The sequence below is a fragment of the Rhinopithecus roxellana genome, chromosome 14 (genome assembly GCF_007565055.1).
Source record: "Rhinopithecus roxellana isolate Shanxi Qingling chromosome 14, ASM756505v1, whole genome shotgun sequence".
NCBI classification, from domain to species: domain Eukaryota; kingdom Metazoa; phylum Chordata; class Mammalia; order Primates; family Cercopithecidae; genus Rhinopithecus; species Rhinopithecus roxellana.
Window position 1 is genome coordinate 105,478,869 of NC_044562.1, and position 17,518 is coordinate 105,496,386.

General features: G+C 38.4%; 1 protein-coding gene across 8 annotated transcripts in view; it reads left to right on the plus strand.

Moving 5' to 3' along the window:
• The window catches only part of BAZ2B (bromodomain adjacent to zinc finger domain 2B), a 331,981-nt gene that overhangs the window by 290,315 nt on the left and 24,148 nt on the right, over positions 1–17,518 (plus strand). For all 8 annotated transcript variants that reach the window (XM_010379122.2, XM_030916305.1, XM_030916307.1 and 5 more), the window contains 4 exons: positions 7,774–8,423; positions 8,843–9,116; positions 9,290–9,445; positions 10,771–10,931. In XM_010379122.2, the coding sequence (XP_010377424.2) occupies positions 7,774–8,423; positions 8,843–9,116; positions 9,290–9,445; positions 10,771–10,931 (1,241 nt within the window). The remainder of the gene's footprint in view (positions 1–7,773; positions 8,424–8,842; positions 9,117–9,289; positions 9,446–10,770; positions 10,932–17,518) is intronic.

Below are 17,518 nucleotides of genomic sequence, written 5' to 3' on the forward strand. Positions count from 1 at the left end.
TTGAATATTGGCCCCTGCTCTCTTCTGCCTTCTAGGGTTTCTGCAGAGAGATCCGCTGTTAGTCTGATGGATTTCCCTTTGTGGAACCCAACCCAACCCAACCCAGAGAAAAAACCCAACCCTTTTCTCTGGCTGCCCTTAACATTTTTTTCTTCATTTCAACCTTGGTGAATCTGATGATTATGTGTCTTGGGGTTGCACTTCTCAAGGAGTATCTTTGTGGTGTTCCCTGTATTTTGAGTATTGGTCTCTCTTGCTAGGTTGGGGAAGTTCTCCTGGTTAATATCCTGAAGTATGTTTTCCAGCTTAATTCCATTCTCCCCATCACTTTCAGGTACACCAATCAAACATAGGTTTGGTCTTTTCACATAGTCCCGTATTTCTTGGAAGCTTTTCTTTTCTTTTCATTTCTTTTCATTCTTTTTTCTCTAATCTTGTCTTCACACTTTATTTCATTAAGTTGATCTTCAATCATTGATATCCTTTCTTCTGTTTGATTCAGCTATTGCTACTTGTGTGTGCTTTCCAAAGTTCTCGTGCTGTGTTTTTCAGCTCCATCAGGTCATTTATGTCCTTCTGTAAACTGGTTATTCTAGTTAGCAATTCATCTAACCTTTTTTCAATATTCTTAGCTTCCTTGCATTGGGTTAGAACATGCTCCTTTAGCTCAGAGGAGTTTGTTATTACCCATCTTCTGAAGCCTACTTCTGTCAATTCGTCAAACTCATTCTCCATCCAGTTTTGTTCCCTTGCTGGCGAGGAGTTGTGATCCTTTGGAGGAGAAGAGGCGTTCCGGTTTTGGGAATTTTCAGCCTTTTTGTGCTGGTTTTTCCTCATCTTCGTGGATTTATCTACCTTTGGTCTTTGATGTTGGTGAGCTTCGGATGGAATTTCTGTGTGGACGTCCTTTTGATTGATGGTGATGCTATTCCTTTCTGTTTGTTAGTTTTCCTTCTAACAGTCAGGCCCCTCTGCTGCAGGTCTGCTGGAGTTTGCTGGAGATCCACTCCGGATCCTATTTGCCTTTATCACCAGTGGAGGCTGCAGAACAGCAAAGATTGCTACCTGTTCCTTCCTGTGGAACCTTCGTCCCACAGGGGCACCTGCCAGATGCCAACCAGAGCTCTCCTGTATGAGGTGTCTGTCGACCCCTGCTCTGAGGTGTCTCCCAATCAGGAGGCACGGGGGTCAGGGACTCAATTGAGGAGGCAGTCTGTCCCTTAGCAGAGCTGAAATACTGTGCTGGGAGATCCTCTGCTCTCTTCAGAGCCAGCAGGCAGGAACGTTTAAGTGTGCTGAAGCTGTGCCCACAGCTGTGTCTTCCCCCAGGGAGATGGGAGTTTGATCTATAAGCCCCTCACTGGGGCTGCTGTCTTTCTTTAAGAGATACCCTGCCCAGAGAGGAGGAATCTAGAGAGGCAGTCTGACTACAGCAGCTTCGCTGAGCTGCAGTGGGCTCCACCCAGTTCCAACCTCATGGCAGTTTTATTTATACTGTGAGGGGAAAACCAACTACTCAAGCCTCTGTAATGGCGGACGCCCCTCCCCACACCAAGCTCAACCATCCCAGGTTGACTTCAAACTGCTGTGCTTGCAGTGAGAATTTCAAGCCAGTGGATCTTAGTTTGCTCACCCTCTGTGAGGGTGAGATCTGCTGAGCTAGACCACTTGGCTTCCTGGCTTCACCCCCACTTTCCAGGGGAGTGAATGGTTCTGTCTTGCTGGCACTCCAGGCACCACTGGGGTATGAAAAAAACTCCTGTGGCTAGCTCAGTGTCTGCGCAAATGGCCACCCAGTTTTGTGCTTGAAACCCAGGGCCCTGGTGGCACAGGCACCGGAGGCAATCTCCTGGTCTGCAGATTACAAAGACTGTGGGAAAAGCATAGTATCTGGGCCGGGGTGCACCATTCTTCACAGCACAGTCCGTCATGGCTTCCCTTGGCTAGGAGAGGGAGTTCCCAGACCCCTTGCACTTCCCAGGTGAGGCGACGCCCCACCCTACTTGGGCTCACCCTCTGTGGGCTGCACCCACTCTCTAACCAGTCCCGATGAGATGAGCCAAGTACCTCAGTTGGAAATGCAGAAATCACCCACCTTCTGCGTTGATCGTGCTGGGAGCTGCAGACTGGAGCTATTGGTATTCAGCCATCTTGCCTGGAAGTAGTTCACTGTTTTTTAGAAAACCATTTGGAGTATGTTAGATTGTAGATAATTTATTCACTATTGGAAGGAAACTGAAACATTTATTGTTAATTATACTGTGATATGAATGCTATTCTTTCATTTTGTATTAGGATATAGTTACAGCATTAAGTTTGCAAGTATACAATGTAATTGCTACCATGGAAATATGAAAATCTTACCTTAAAGATAATGGTTTTATGTTATCATCTTAAAATTTTCACATCAGCCTGGAAAGGAACAGTCCTAAATAGACATAATAAGAATCTGCTTCCTTTAGTCTCTTCCGCAATAATCTCAAGATGCTTCCTAGCATCTTCCTTCCATGATCTTCAAGATGCTTCCTAGGAGCTGGTTTGTGGTAACACTGCCAACTGAAGACGGGAAAGCTCTGCAAGTACTCCTAAGGCTTAGCCGTACTGAATGGGTAGGGGCGCTTGAGCCCTAGAAAGAGGCCATTTGTGATTGAACCTCTCTTCAACCTGTACTGTAAATGCCAGTGTTTTTTGTTTTTTTTTGTTTTTTGAATATATGCGTATTTATTGATGAAAAGTTTGAGAGTCTAAAAAAAGGAAATATTAATTCTCTTGAATACTTAGAATTCTGAATAAGCTAGATGAAGAATAAAAGGTTTCAAATTACCCTGGCTAAGGACTAGAGAATAATAGTAGTTATAATTGTAGCAATACATTTATATAGGTATGTATAGAAGGTAGAATATTCTCATATATTATCTTGACTTGGGACAATATGAAACATGGCACAAGTATACATATGTAACAAACCTGCACGTTATGCACATGTACCCTAGAACTTAAAGTATAATAAAAATAAATAAATAAATAAATAAATTTTAACATTTAAAAAAAAAAAAAGAAAGAAAATGTGGAAAGGAGCCCATCATGGAAGGCCTGAATGTCAGGTAAGGAAAAGTGAAAGAAAGGAAGCCAGTTAATGCTTTTATGTAGCAAAACAGCAATTATGACCAGCTCAAACTATTAGACAAGCCTACAGACAGTCACGTGGGCCTGAATTAGGGAACATGTAATATTGCTTAGGTACAGTGCAAGGGCTTTAACACCAATGAATGTAAGAATCATAGGAAAGGAAGACCTGGAGGAAGTTAACACTGAAAAAACAGTAAATAGACAGAGGAGAAGCATATTTAGCAGATGAAGTCAGTCTTGAACGTGCTAGGTGGGAAGTAAAACTAAAGCCAGTGCTTTTACATTTCTTGCTTTTTCTGTTTCGCTTAGAGTTTAGTAAAGTCTCACTGAAAGTTTTAGCTTGCTTCAGTCCAACTAAGGAGAGCCAAAGGAAAGATGTTTCACTTGAACCAAAAATGGTGGAACCCCAGAATCCCGTGAGAACTATTAGGTGAACCAACAGGAGTCAGAGTGATTCTGGTAAAACTCAAGGAGACATAGCTTCTTTCCAGTAGCAAACTTTGCTACTTTTAGCATTTGTTTAAATTAGGAAATGCTATTTTGTCATTATGTGCTGCAGTTGCTGCCAGGGTAGTTAATTGAGGAGTACTTCCAATTTTCTCTCTTAGTTGTCTTCCTCTCCTTTCTTCTGCTTTGAAGATGGTTATTTATAGTCATTGACACATGTCAAAGAAGTAAGGACTGGAAAGACCAAGGGATTATATGAGATAAAAGATAGAAAACTATTTAAAATTGAAGAATCTCTTTACACTAAATATCCCATATATATTTTCAAATGATTAAAAGTAATTTTATGGCCAGAGGCGGTGGCTCACACCTGTAATCCCAGCACTTTGGGAGGCCGAGGCATGCAGATCATGGGAAGTCATGAGTTCGAGACCAGCCTGACCACCATTCGAATGTAAAAGTCAAAGATAGTCGTGACTTTTGAAATTACCATTAGCTCAATATTAGATACAAATAAGTCATCAATGAGTATCAAACTAGTAAAAAATGGTGTGTTTCTTATTTGTTTTAGAATATATGACAGCAATTTTTGAAATTTTTTTAGTTCTCAGAATGCAAATATTAGTACTCCCTTACTAGGTAATACATCACCTAAAGTTAAAAGGATTGGAACACACAGGTATATGAGGAGAATATTTGTGACTATTTTCACATGTGCCTAACTGGAGGTAAAAGTATGCATGCCTGCTAACTTTGATTGGGTGCCAGAGATTGTGACTTTTACCTTGTTGAGTGCTGGATATTGTTAAGTTCCTATATTCTTGACATTTGTTTAACCGAGGCACAGTTAAATTATATCCTTGGAAAAGTTCGATCCTTTCAAGTCTTGCATTTAAACGTTGTCAGGCAGAACTAGAACAGTGCTCATTCTAGGGCTGATTATCCCCTGCTACTAAAGCAAGATCCTTCTGAGTACTCTACCCAATGCCTATGAATCTTGAGGTTTCCCACTCTAGTGTGTAGGAACGGAAACTATTCCCAGCCTGTATGAGCACCTGGCACTTTCCCCTCTAATCCTTTAAGGTACTTTTTCCCCCCAAGTCTCACTCATATGTGCTGATCAGTATTTAGCTAAATACTCGAGGGGTTCCTCTGCAGATCACTGGAGTTCTCTGTGCAGCTTTCTCCCTTCCAGAATATTCTCCTGAGCACTCTAGTCGCTTTGGTCTCCCTGAGCTTTCAGTTCCATCTTCTCATCTTAGGGAGTTTGCCAGGCTCCACCTGGATTACTCCTCTCCTTATTGCTGTATCCTAGAAACTATCCCAAGGCACTAAGCTGGGGCAATCACAGGACTCACTGAGTTTGTTTTTCATCTTTGTTATTTGATGTTCAGTTTCCTGCAAACTGTTGTTTCATATATTTTTTCTGTTTCTGGTTGTTTCATACAAGAAGGTAATCTAGTCCCTGTTACTCTATATTGGTCAGAAGTACAAATCTGATGTATATGGATTTAATTTCAACTAGAAACTAATTTGAAGAGAAGGATGTGAGGGCTATGTCAAACATTAATAAAGGACTGGCTGGATAAATTATGGTATACCTATATAACAAAATTATGCAGCTGATCACAAAAATGAACTACAGATGAACTACAGCTACATGTTTTGGAAAGTTCTCTAAGAAATATTGTTAGTGAAAGAATTAAATTCATCCTTTTATTTCATTATTCAAGGAATATTTATTGAGCACCTCCTTTTGTTTTCTTTGGAGACAGGATCTCACTATGTTGCCCATGCTGGACTCAAACTCCTGGGCTCAAGCAATCCTTCCACCTCAGCGTCCCAAGTAGCTGGGACTACAGGTGCATGCCACTGTGCCTGGTTTATTGAGCCACTGTTTCGTAGTAGCCACCATGCTAAGCATTTAGAATCTAATAGCAAGATACAGACATTGACCAGGCGCAGTGGCTTATGCCTGAAATCCCAAAGTTCATGCCTATAACCTGCAGGTGGATTGCTTGAGCTCAGGAGTTTGAGACCAGCCTGGCAACAGAGTGAAACCTCTACAAAAAATACAAAAATTAGCTGGACATGGTAGCGTGCACCTGTAGTCCCAGCTACTTGGGAGGCTGAGTTGGGAGAATCACTTGAGCTTGGTAGGTTAAGGTTGCAGTAAGCCCTAATCATACCACTGCACTCCCGCCTGGGTGACAGAGTGAGACCCTGTCTCAGAAAAAAAAAAAAAAAAAAGATACAGACATTGCTCTGCCTTTAAACAAAGCTTGTTGATTTAAATTCTAGTACGTGGGAGGGGGAGGTAATAGAAAATAAACAAACATCATGATTAATGTTAAATTCTGTAAAGGAAATACATAGAATGACATTCTAAGATGAATGGGAGGTCCTAATTTTAGATAAGGTGATCAGAGAAAATCTCTGTAAGGAAATAACATTTGTTATCTGAGACATGAAGGATAAGGAGTCAGTCAACAAAACAGTATCCCATGCAGAGGGAAGAACAAGATCAAAGGCTCTGAGAAGGGCAAGAGCGTAGCATGTTCAAGAAGCTGAAAATACAGAGCAAGAACAGGAGCAGAGTTATCAAGGACAAGAGTGGTGCAGAGGTGGTGGAAGTTTTCAGGAACCAGATTACAGAATTTTGTAGGCCTCAGGAGTTTGGATTTTACTCTAAGCTGCAGAAAAGTGAATAGTAGTATTCCATTTATGTAATAATGCAAAACGATAGTCATAGATAATGTATATATGATTTTTGGGAAGATATTATATAGATGTAATTAACCATGGCTACCCCTGAAGTGTAAAAATAGAGACTGAAGGAATAGGTAGAAAGGCCTTTACTTTATGCCCTTAATGATTGAATATTTTAACTTGAGAGCATATTACTTTTCAAATTGAATAAAGTAGTGGATTTATGTTTTTAAAATAGTTCTTATAAATTATTTTTAAAACAATGAGCAAAAATATGAACCAGAAATTTACAAGAGAGAAATACCAATAAACCTATGAAAAGATATTCAGCCTTATTAATGACCAGAAATAATGCAATCTAGATTTTCACCTCAAAGACAAAAAATATTGACAGCCTCCAGTTTCAGTGAGGGTGGAGGCACACGGATGCTCTCAGGTACTTTAATATGGATATATATTGATCCAGACTTTCTAGAGGACAGTTTGACAATGTATTTCAAAAACTCTGAAAAGTACACATCTTAGTTTTTTTCTAGGAATTTATTTTAAGGAAGTAAATCGGGAAAACAAGTCTAAAAATATAGCTAAAAGGTCATTATTTACAGCATTGTTTAGAATAGTAAATAATTGGGACCAATTATATATCAGTAGAAGATTGTTTAAGTTATGATATAGTTCATTCTGTAGCCATTAAAATGTATGATGAAGTTATATGTTTATCGACATGTCAAGGTGTTTACAGGGTATTATTCAATAAAACCCTCTAGCAGTTTAGAATATTATGTATGTAGTAGAATTTCTTTCCTTAATTATGTGGACTTAAGTGTGTATGTATCACATAGAGAACTCCTAGAAGTTTAATACAAAAATATTAAGTGTAATTTTTGCTGTGTAGTAGGGCTTGTAATATTTTTTGTACTTTTAATATTTTTGGATTTTAATTTTTTATAACAAATATATGTTAATGCCAGCCGGGCGCAGTGGCTCACACCTGTAATCCCCACACTTTGGGAGGCAGAGGCGGGTGGATTACCTGACCTCAGGGATTGGAGACCAGCCTGGCTAACATGGTGAAACCCTGTTTCTACTAAAAATACAAAAAATTAGCCAGGCATGGTGGTGCGCCCTTGTAATCTCATTTACTCAGGAGGCTGAGGCAGGAGAATTGCTTGAACCCAGGAGGCAGAGGTTGCAGTGAGCTGAATTCGCGCTATTGCACTCCAGCCTGGCGGAAGAGTGAGACTCCATCCATCTCAAAATAAAATCAAAAAAAAAAAATATATATATATATATATATATATATATATATATATGTTAATTTTCCAGTGAGTGAAAGCTGTAATCCATAAAAAAGGAAAATACAGGGAGTAATAGGTAATATAGAAAAGTTTAAGTATTTATGCATGTAATTTGATAAAGAGTAATGAAATTTACAGTATTGGTTTGATCTGGAGTAACTGATCTTCATAATGCTTTTTGATTTTGTAGGACTAGAAGAAATTGCAAAAGAAAGAGAAAAACTAAAAAAGGCAGAAAGTGTCCAGATCAAAGAAGAAATGTTTGAGACTTCTGGGGACAGTTTAAATTGTTCAAATGTGGATCACTGTGAACAAAAGGAAGATCTTAAAGAAAAAGATAACACAAATCTATTCCTTCAGAAACCTGGCTCTTTTTCCAAATTAAGCAAGCTTTTAGAAGTAGCTAAGATGCCTCCTGAGTCAGAGGTTATAACCCCCAAACCAAATGCTGGTGCAAATGGGTGCACATTGTCTTATCAGAACAGTGGAAAACATTCACTGGGCAGTGTTCAGTCAACAGCAACACAAAGCAATGTGGAAAAGGCAGACTCGAATAATCTGTTTAATACTGGTTCAAGTGGTCCAGGGAAGTTCTACAGTCCTCTCCCCAGTGACCAGTTACTAAAAACGCTGACTGAAAAGAATAGGCAATGGTTTAGTCTTTTGCCACGAACGCCTTGTGATGACACTTCACTTACTCATGCCGATATGTCAACTGCTTCTTTGGTGACTCCTCAGTCTCAGCCACCATCTAAGTCACCTTCACCTGCCCCAGCTCCTCTTGGATCTTCTACTCAGAATCCTGTTGGCTTAAATCCATTTGCCTTATCACCTCTTCAGGTTAGTACTGCTAACTGTAACTCATTTTTATATTGCTTTATGTAATCTTTGACCCCATGGAGATTTTCGCTCTAGGGGGATTACTCAAATAGTTAAAATATTCCTGCTACAGTTTGAAAACTGAAGCAAGTCAGAATTTCTGTCACTAAGGTTCATTAGAACTACTGATTTCTAGCCTTGGTCTAAGTCTTTAATTACTTTTTAACTTATTACTATAACAGTATATCCAAAAGGAAAATTACTTTGGGGAACAAATAAGAACATGGAATTTAACATTTTTGTTGCTAATGTATTTCATTTTCCTCTAATTGTAATAAATGAAAGAATATTTTTCAGAATTTGAAAAATAATTTCATACTCCAAACATTTTTCCTAACTTCTTAATTTACTTTTCATTAATAAATGTTTTCTTCTTGCAGGTGAAAGGTGGAGTATCTATGATGGGACTTCAGTTTTGTGGGTGGCCCACTGGTGTGCTTACTTCTAATATTCCATTTGCATCATCTGTACCTGGTCTAGGATCAGGGTTAGGGTTATCAGAAGGAAACGGTAATTCGCTCTTGACTTCCACTGTTGCTTTGAGTAAAAGTGAGTCTCCAGTACCACAGAATGAAAAGGCCACTTCAGCTCAACCTGCAGCTGTTGAAGTAGCAAAACCAGTAGATTTTCCTAGTCCAAAACCTATTCCAGAAGGTAGGTACATTGAGATGGTTTATAGCAACTTACTCAGTTTCAGTATTATGGATTCCTATATTGTAACTGAATATTTGATGGTTCTATATGTAGTTAATAAATCTTTTTATTTCCATGGTATCATTTCCTATTCAAACTATTTGTAAAAGATCTACTTATTTATCTTGACTTAGAAATGAAGTTTGGTTGGTGGAGAATTATTGACCCAGAGGACCTAAAAGCTTTGCTCAAAGTGCTACATCTCAGAGGAATAAGAGAAAAGGCATTACAAAAACAAATTCAGAAACATTTGGATTATATTACTCAAGCCTGCATCAAGAATAAGGATGGTATGTACCTAAAAGAGATTTCAGGCCGGGCGCGGTGGCTCAAGCCTGTAATCCCAGCACTTTGGGAGGCCGAGACGGGCGGATCACGAGGTCAGGAGATCGAGACCATCCTGGCTAATACGGTGAAACCCTGTCTCTACTTAAAAAATACAAAAAAACTAGCCGGGCGATGAGGCGGGCGCCTGTAGTCCCAGCTGCTCGGGAGGCTGAGGCAGGAGAATGGCGTAAACCCGGGAGGCGGAGCTTGCAGTGAGCTGAGATCCGGCCACTGCACTCCAGCCTGGGTGGCAGAGCAAGACTCCGTCTCAAAAAAAAAGAGATTTCAGCTTTCTTTCTTGCTTAGTTATTAGAATTAATTATTTTATTCTCAAGTATATTTTAGTACAGTCTACTGGTCCTTCATATTCATGAGTTCCACATCTGTGGATTCAACCAATCACATATCAAACAGAGTCAAAGAAAAGAAAGATGGGTGCATCTGTACTAAACATATACAGACTTTATTTTTCTTATTCTTCCCTAAATAATATAGTATAACAACTATTTCCATAGCATCTACATTGTCTTAGGTACTGTGAGTAACCTAGAAATAACTTAAAGCATATGGGAGGATGTACATAGATTACATGCAAATAGTACACCTTTTTTTTTTTTTGGTGAGAGAGTCTTGCTCTGTCACCTAGGCTGGAGAACGGTGGTGCAGTCATAGCTGACTGCATTCTCAAAGTCCTAGGCTCAAGCAATCCTCCTGCCTCAGCCTTCTGAGTAGCTGGGACTACAGGCACATGCCCCCACACCCAGCTAGTTTTTTTTATTTGATGTAGAGACAGGGTCTCACTATGTTGCCCAGGCTGGTCTCGAACTCCTGGCCTCAAGTGATCCTCTCACCTCAGCTTCCCAAAGTGCTAAGATCATGAGCCACCACTCCTGGCCAACACCATTTTATATAAGGGATGTGAACATCAAAAGGTTTTGGTATTCATGGGGGCGGGGAGTGGTCCTAGAACCAATTCCCCACAGATAACAAGAGAGAAATGATATCTTAATGCACTACTATTTTTTTCTGTTTTACTCAACAAACTATTTATCTTTTTTAAATTGGTGTTACTGTCTTGTAATTTTTTACACCTGCAGACATACTGTTTTATGTTTCTTAGCATGTTTCTACTTTTAAGAGTAAGCTGTGTGTATATACACAAGTGCATTTGTGTGTGTTAAGTTAGATGTACATGGCTCCCCTAGAATTTTATTCACTTTCTGGAAGAAATCTCTGAGGAGAAAAACTTAATAAGTGGATTTTTAAATTAATTTCTTTTTAAATGTAGTTGCTATTATTGAACTGAATGAAAATGAAGAAAACCAAGTAACTCGAGATATTGTGGAGAACTGGTCAGTAGAAGAACAAGCAATGGAAATGGATTTGAGTGTCCTTCAACAGGTAGAAGATCTAGAAAGGAGAGTTGCATCAGCAAGTTTGCAAGTGAAGGTAAAATCGACTTGGAATAAAATCTGTTTTTAGGATAATGGAAGGTAACTAATGTTTATTACATGCCTAATATATGCTAGCTAATGTGCTAAATGTTCTTACTTTATCTCGTTTAATTCTGAAAACAATCCTGGATTAATTTGCCCCATCTGGTAAGGAATCAGGCTCAGAGTAAGTAATGTGCCAATGGTCATATAGTAAGTGCCTAAATGTGCATTTAAACCAAGTCTGACTCCAAAGCCCATGTTCTTTTTAGTAATCTTGCTACCTCCTTAATGGTATTCAGAAGTATTATTTCTGATGTGCAGTTCTTTACTACCAGCAGAATTCCAGTTTCACTGAGATGAATGTGATGATCCAGTACAACATTCTCAATAGAAGTTATCAAACTCCTATTGTAGTGTTTCATATAAGACCATGAACTTCCTTATATACAAGCCATGTTATGTGTCAGACTTTTACACTATATAGTTTAATTTGGAGACCAATATAGATATATCCAAATATATGTTATAGAGCATTATGATATACTGTCACATGCACATATACCCTACATATATATGTAAAGTTTTTATATACTGATTTATTCATTTCTTCATGTATCTGCTGGACATTATCATATCACAGGTAATGATCAGAACTGGTTTCCAGTGAACAAACAGAAGGAAAGCTTTACCCTTGTGCAAGAATTTTTGGTTTTGTGAAGAGGCGTATAATGGTCTCCTTAAAAGCATGAAAGGTTTAGAACCTGCTAAGGTTCTGTTTTGGTTTTTGTTTTTGTTTGTTTGTTTGTTTGTTTGTTTTTTCTTTTTTTGAGATGGAGTCTCACTCTGTCACCCAGGCTGGAGAGTAGTGGCACAATCTCGGCTCACTGCAACCTCCACCTCCAGGTTCAAGTGATTCTCCTGCCTCAGGCTTCCAAAGTACATGCCATGACGCCCCACTCATTTTTGCATTTTTAGTAGATATGGGGTTTTGCTACGTTGGCCAGGCTGGTCTCAAACTCCTGACCTCAAGTGATCCACCCGCTTTGGCCTCCCAAAATGCTGGGATGACAGGCATGAGCCACTGCACCTGGCTAGAACCTGCTAAGGTTCTAAAGGTTTAGAAAACTTAATCTCCATGTAATTTGATTTGAAATGCCTTGCTTTATTCAGAATGAGAAATTTATGGCATAATGCTATCCTATTTAATAATTGAGATTTTGCTTCATAATTAGTTTAACATAGGCATTTGGACACTTTTAAGGATCTCAAAAAATGTAGTTTTCCAGAGCTAATAAAATATACCTTTCTTGTGACAAACATAATTACCAACCTTGGGAAGCAAAAATTTATTATCAACTATTGTGCTATAATACAGTATATAATACAGTATAAAATGGTTCTATAATACAGTATAAAAGAGCCTCATGTATTGTCATCTTTCTGGCATCTTCAACAAATGAACCCTTTCACACTATTTTATTTTCTGGAGAAATGAAAATTATTCCATTTAGTGCTGGAATGTTTTAACATGTTTTTGGATCACTTATGTTACACATTTCACTGAAAATAACAAACCTGTTTAAATTATCATGGTGGCACAGAATCATCAGTATGAAGATCAATTATTAGACAATAATTCCCTCACGAAATGAGAAGAGGTTTGGCACCTAACCTAAATTATCTTAGTGTGCTTTGCTTTTAAACTGCTACATCCACTTTCTATAACCTGTGATTGCCCTTTCAGATTGTCAGTTGATACTACTTGGTGATTTAAATTTGATTGGTTCCACAAGAACTATTTTCCTCCAGCTTTTTCCCAACTCATTTGCCAATTCTAACTGACAGTTGGTTGGGAAAGTGTATCATCAGGCTTTTAAAAAATATGTGTAAAGTCAGAGTGTGGGCCTGAAACATTTTCCTGAAGACATACTCAGATTTTGGTCCTTTGGCCTTATCACATTGCTGGCTGCTTAAGTGTTCTTGGCTGTGTTATCAGTAGCTAAGTAGAATTTGCTTCATAAATCGTTTTAAATTCATGAATAATAATGTACAGTATCATGGAGTACATGGTGATGTTTTGGTACATATAATGTATACTGATCAGATCAGAGTAATTAGCATATTCATTATCTGAAACATTTACCATTTTTTTCTGTTAAGAATAATATCCTCCTTTAGCTACTTGAAACAATATATATCATTAACTGTAGTCATCCTACAGTGGTATAGAGCACTAGAACTTATTTCTCCTACCTACCAGTAATTTTGTTTTTTGTTTTTTGTTTTTGACACCGAGTTTTGCTCTTTTTGCCCAGGCTAGAGTGCAGTGGCGCGATCTTGGCCCAGGCTGGAGTGCAGTGGTGCGATCTCAGCTCAGGCACCACAACCTCCACCTCCCGGATTCAAGCGATTCTCCTGCCTCAGCCTTGCTGAGTAGCTGGGATTACAGGCATGTGCCACCATGCCCGGCTAATTTTTGTATTTTTAGTAGAGACGGGGTTTCTCCGTGTTGGTCAGGCTGGTCGGGAACTCCTGACCTCAGATGATCCGCCCGCCTCAGCCTCCCAAAGTGCTGGGATTACAGGCGTGAGCCACCATGGCCAGCCAGTAGTTTTGTATTCTTTCACAAACCTCTCTTTATCCCTCCCTGCCCCCACTTTCTCCAGCCTATAGTATCCTCTGCTCTATTTTTTGCTTCTATGAGATCAATTTTTTTTAAGCTTCCACATGAATGAGAATATGCAATGTTTAACTTTGTGTGCCTGGCTTGTTTCACTTAATGTCCTCCAGTTCCATCTATGTTGCCTCTAATGACAGGATATTTCATTCTTTTTTGGTTGTATAGCATTCTGTTGTGTATTTTTGCCACATTTTCTTTATCCATTTATCTGTTGTTGAACACCTGGATTCATTCTGTATTTTGGCTGTTGTGAATAGTGCCGCAGTAAACATGGGGATGCAGATGTCTCTTCAATGCAACAATTTTCTTTTCCTTTGGATAAATTCTCAGTAGTAGGATTGCTGGATTATATGATAGCTCTATTTGTAGTTTCTTAAGGAACCTACATACTGTCCTTCATGGTGGCTATACTAGTTTACATTCCCACCAACAGTATGTAAGAGTTACCTTTTCTGTGCGTTCTTACCAGCATCTCATTTTTTTTCTTTTTTTGGCAGGGGGACGGAGTCTTGTTCTGTCACCCAGGCTCTGGAGTGCAGTGGCGCGATCTCGGCTCACTGCAAGCTTTGCCTCCCGGGTTCACGCCATTCTCCTGCCTCAGCCTCCCTGGTAGCTGGGACTATAGGTGCCCACAACCATGCCCAACTAATTTTTTGTATTTTTAGTAGAGATGGGATTTCATCGTGTTAGCCAGGATGGTCTCGATCTCCTGACCTCATGATCCGCGTGCCTCAGCCTCCCGAAGTGCTGGGATTACAGGCGTGAGCCACCACGCATGACCTTTTTTTTTTTTTTTCCCCTTTTTCTTTTTTTATAATAGCCATTCTAACTGGGGTGAGATAATATCTCATTGTGGCTTTGATTTGCATTTCCCTGATAAGTAGTGATGTTGAGCATTTTTTCGTATATTTGTTGGCCATGTATATGTCTTCTTTTGAGAAATGTCTGTTCAGATTATTTGCCCATTTTTAATTGGATTTTTTTTTTTTTTTTTTTTTTTTTTTTTTTTGCTGTTGAGATGTTTGAGTTGCTTGTATATCCTGGATATTAATCTCCTTTCAGATGTATTATTTGCAAATATTTTATCCCATTCTGTGGCTTTTCTTTTCACTCTGTTGACTTTTTCCTTTGCTGTACAGAAGTTTTTTCATTTGATATAATTGCATTTGTTTATTTTTGCTTCTGTTACCTGTGCTTTTGAAGTTTTATATATAAAATATTTTCCCAGACTAATGTCCTGTTTCTCCTAGTAGTTTTATCATTTGGGGTCTTACATTAAGTCTTTGATCTATTTTGAGTTGATTTTTGTTTAGAATAAGAAGTGGGGATCTAGTTTCATTCCTCTGCATATGGATCCAGTTTTCCTGGCACCATTTATTGAAGAGACTATTCTTTTCACAATGACAATTCTTGGCACCTTTGTTAAAAAGCAGTTGGTTGTAGAGGTATGGATGAATTTCTGGGTTTTCTATTGTATCCCTTTGGTCTGTGTGTCAGTTTTTATGCCCGTACATTGCTGTTCTGGTTACTACAGCTTTGTAGTTTATTTTGAAGTCTTGGTAGTCTGATACCTCCAGCTTTGTTCTTGTTGCTCAGGATCACTTTAGCTATTCAGAGTCTTTTGTAATTCCACACAAAATTTAATATTTTTTCTTTATTTCTGTGAAGAATGTCATTAGTGTTTTGATAGGGATTGTGTTGAATCTGTAGATTGCATTGGGTAGTATTGTCATTTTAACGATATTTATTTTTCCGATCCATAAGCATGGTTGTATCCTCTCATCCTCTTCAGTTTTTTTCATCAGTGTTTTATAGTTTTCCTTGTAGAAGTCTTTCACTTCTATGGTTAAATTTACTCCTAGAGTTGGGTTTTTGTTTTTGTTTTTGTTTTTGTTTGGTAGCTATTGTAAATGGGATTGCCTTCTTGATTTCTTTTTCAGTGAATTAATTGTTCATGTATCAAAATGCTGCTGAGGCTGGACACAGTGGCTCATGCCTGTAATCCCAGAACTTTTTACTTTCACATATAAGACTCCTTGAGCATTTCTTGCATGTTTAGTCTAGTGGTGATGAATTCCTTCAGTTTCCCTCAGTCTGTAAAAGACTTTTTTTCTCCTTCATTTCTGAAGGCTAGCTTTGCTGGATATAATATTCTTGGCTGGCAGGGTTTTTTTCTCACACTGCTTTGAATATATCATCCCATTCTCTCCTGGCCTATAAGGTTTCTGCTGAGAAATCCACTGTTAATCTAATGAGGATTTCTTTATATGTGACTTGACACTTTTAATGCTTTCAGAATTCTTTGTCTTTTGACTTCTTACAGGGTGACTATAATATGCCTCAGAGAGGACCTGTTTGGATTGAATTTCTTGGGATTCTTCGAACTTTCTGGACCTGAATTTTCATCTTTCTCCCAAGACGTGGGAAGTTTTCTGCTATTATTTCATTAAATTTGTTTTCCTCACATTTTCCCTTCTCTTCATCTTCTGTAACACCCACAAGAATATTTGTTTGCTTAATGGTGTCCCATAAATCCTATAGACTTTTTCATTCTTTTTTCCTTTTTCTTTGTTTTCCTTTCTTTCTTCCTTCCCCCCTCCCGACCCCCTTGGTCTGCCTGTGTTATTTCAAAAGACCAATCTTTGGGTTCAGAAATTCTTTCTTCTCCTTGGTCTAGTCTGTATTTTTGGTCCAGTCTTGTATTTTTTATTTTATTCATTGAATTATTTAGCTCTAGCACTTCTGTTTGGTTCTTTTTTATATCTATCTATTTGTTGATTTTCTTATTCAAATCATGATTTGTTTTCCTGATTTAGTCTAATCATCTTTATGTATTCTCCTATTTCTCCTATCAAACCATATATTTGTACCCATTAATCAATTTCTCTTACTCTCCCTCTCTCACTACCATTCTCAGGCTCTGGTAACCACCAGTCTACTCTCTACATTCTAGAGTAGAGTAGCTTTTTTAGTTCTCACACATGAGTGAGAACATATAATAATTTGTCTTTCTGTATCTGGCTTATTTCACCAAGGATAATGTCCTCCAGTTCCATTCATTTTGCTGCAAATAACAGGATTTCGTTCTTTATGACTGAATAATATTCTATCCTATAAATATACTGCATTTTCTTTATCCATTTGTCTATTGATGGGCATTTAGGTTGATTCCATATTTTAGCTATTGTGAATATTGCTGCAGTAAATATGGGAGTACAAATATCTCTTCCATATATTGATTTTCTTTCTTTTCTATGTATACCTACTAATGGAATTGCTAGATCATATGGTAGTTCCATTCTTAGATTTTTGAGGAAACTTCACACTGTTTTTCATAGTGAATAAACTGGTTGTCTACCTTGATCTCACTTTTTTCAGTCTAGAAACTGTGAATTTGGGGGAAATTTTCTGTGTGCTTGGTTCCCGGTAGAATGAGGGTAGAGAAGCATCATGGATGTGGAAGTCCAATTCTCTTACCATCTGCTCAGAGTTTTTTCACTTCTCTCTTGCCCCGGGAACTGTCTCATCCTCATGTTTGAATTTTGGGATGTTGCTGGTGATCATCTCAGTGCCATATATTTATTTTAGGTTTTCTGAGTGGTTGGCGGCAGGGGCAGGGGGGCAGTGGGAGCAGGAACTGAAGCCAGCTTGCATCTGTGCCACTATTTTAGAGTCCATTCTTCCTTTCTAAATATAAATATTCTGCTGAGTTAAAGGGGAAGAACTGATCCTAGTATATAAAATAAAATAATTATATCTGAAGAGATGTTTAAGTTCATTCTGTTTTTCATTTAATATGCATTTATTAAATACCTATTGCATCTCAGGCAGTGGACACCAAAAAATTGGATAAAATTTTGTTCCTACCATCATAAAGCTTGTCATATAATAGGGAGATCAGACATATACATATATGCAGA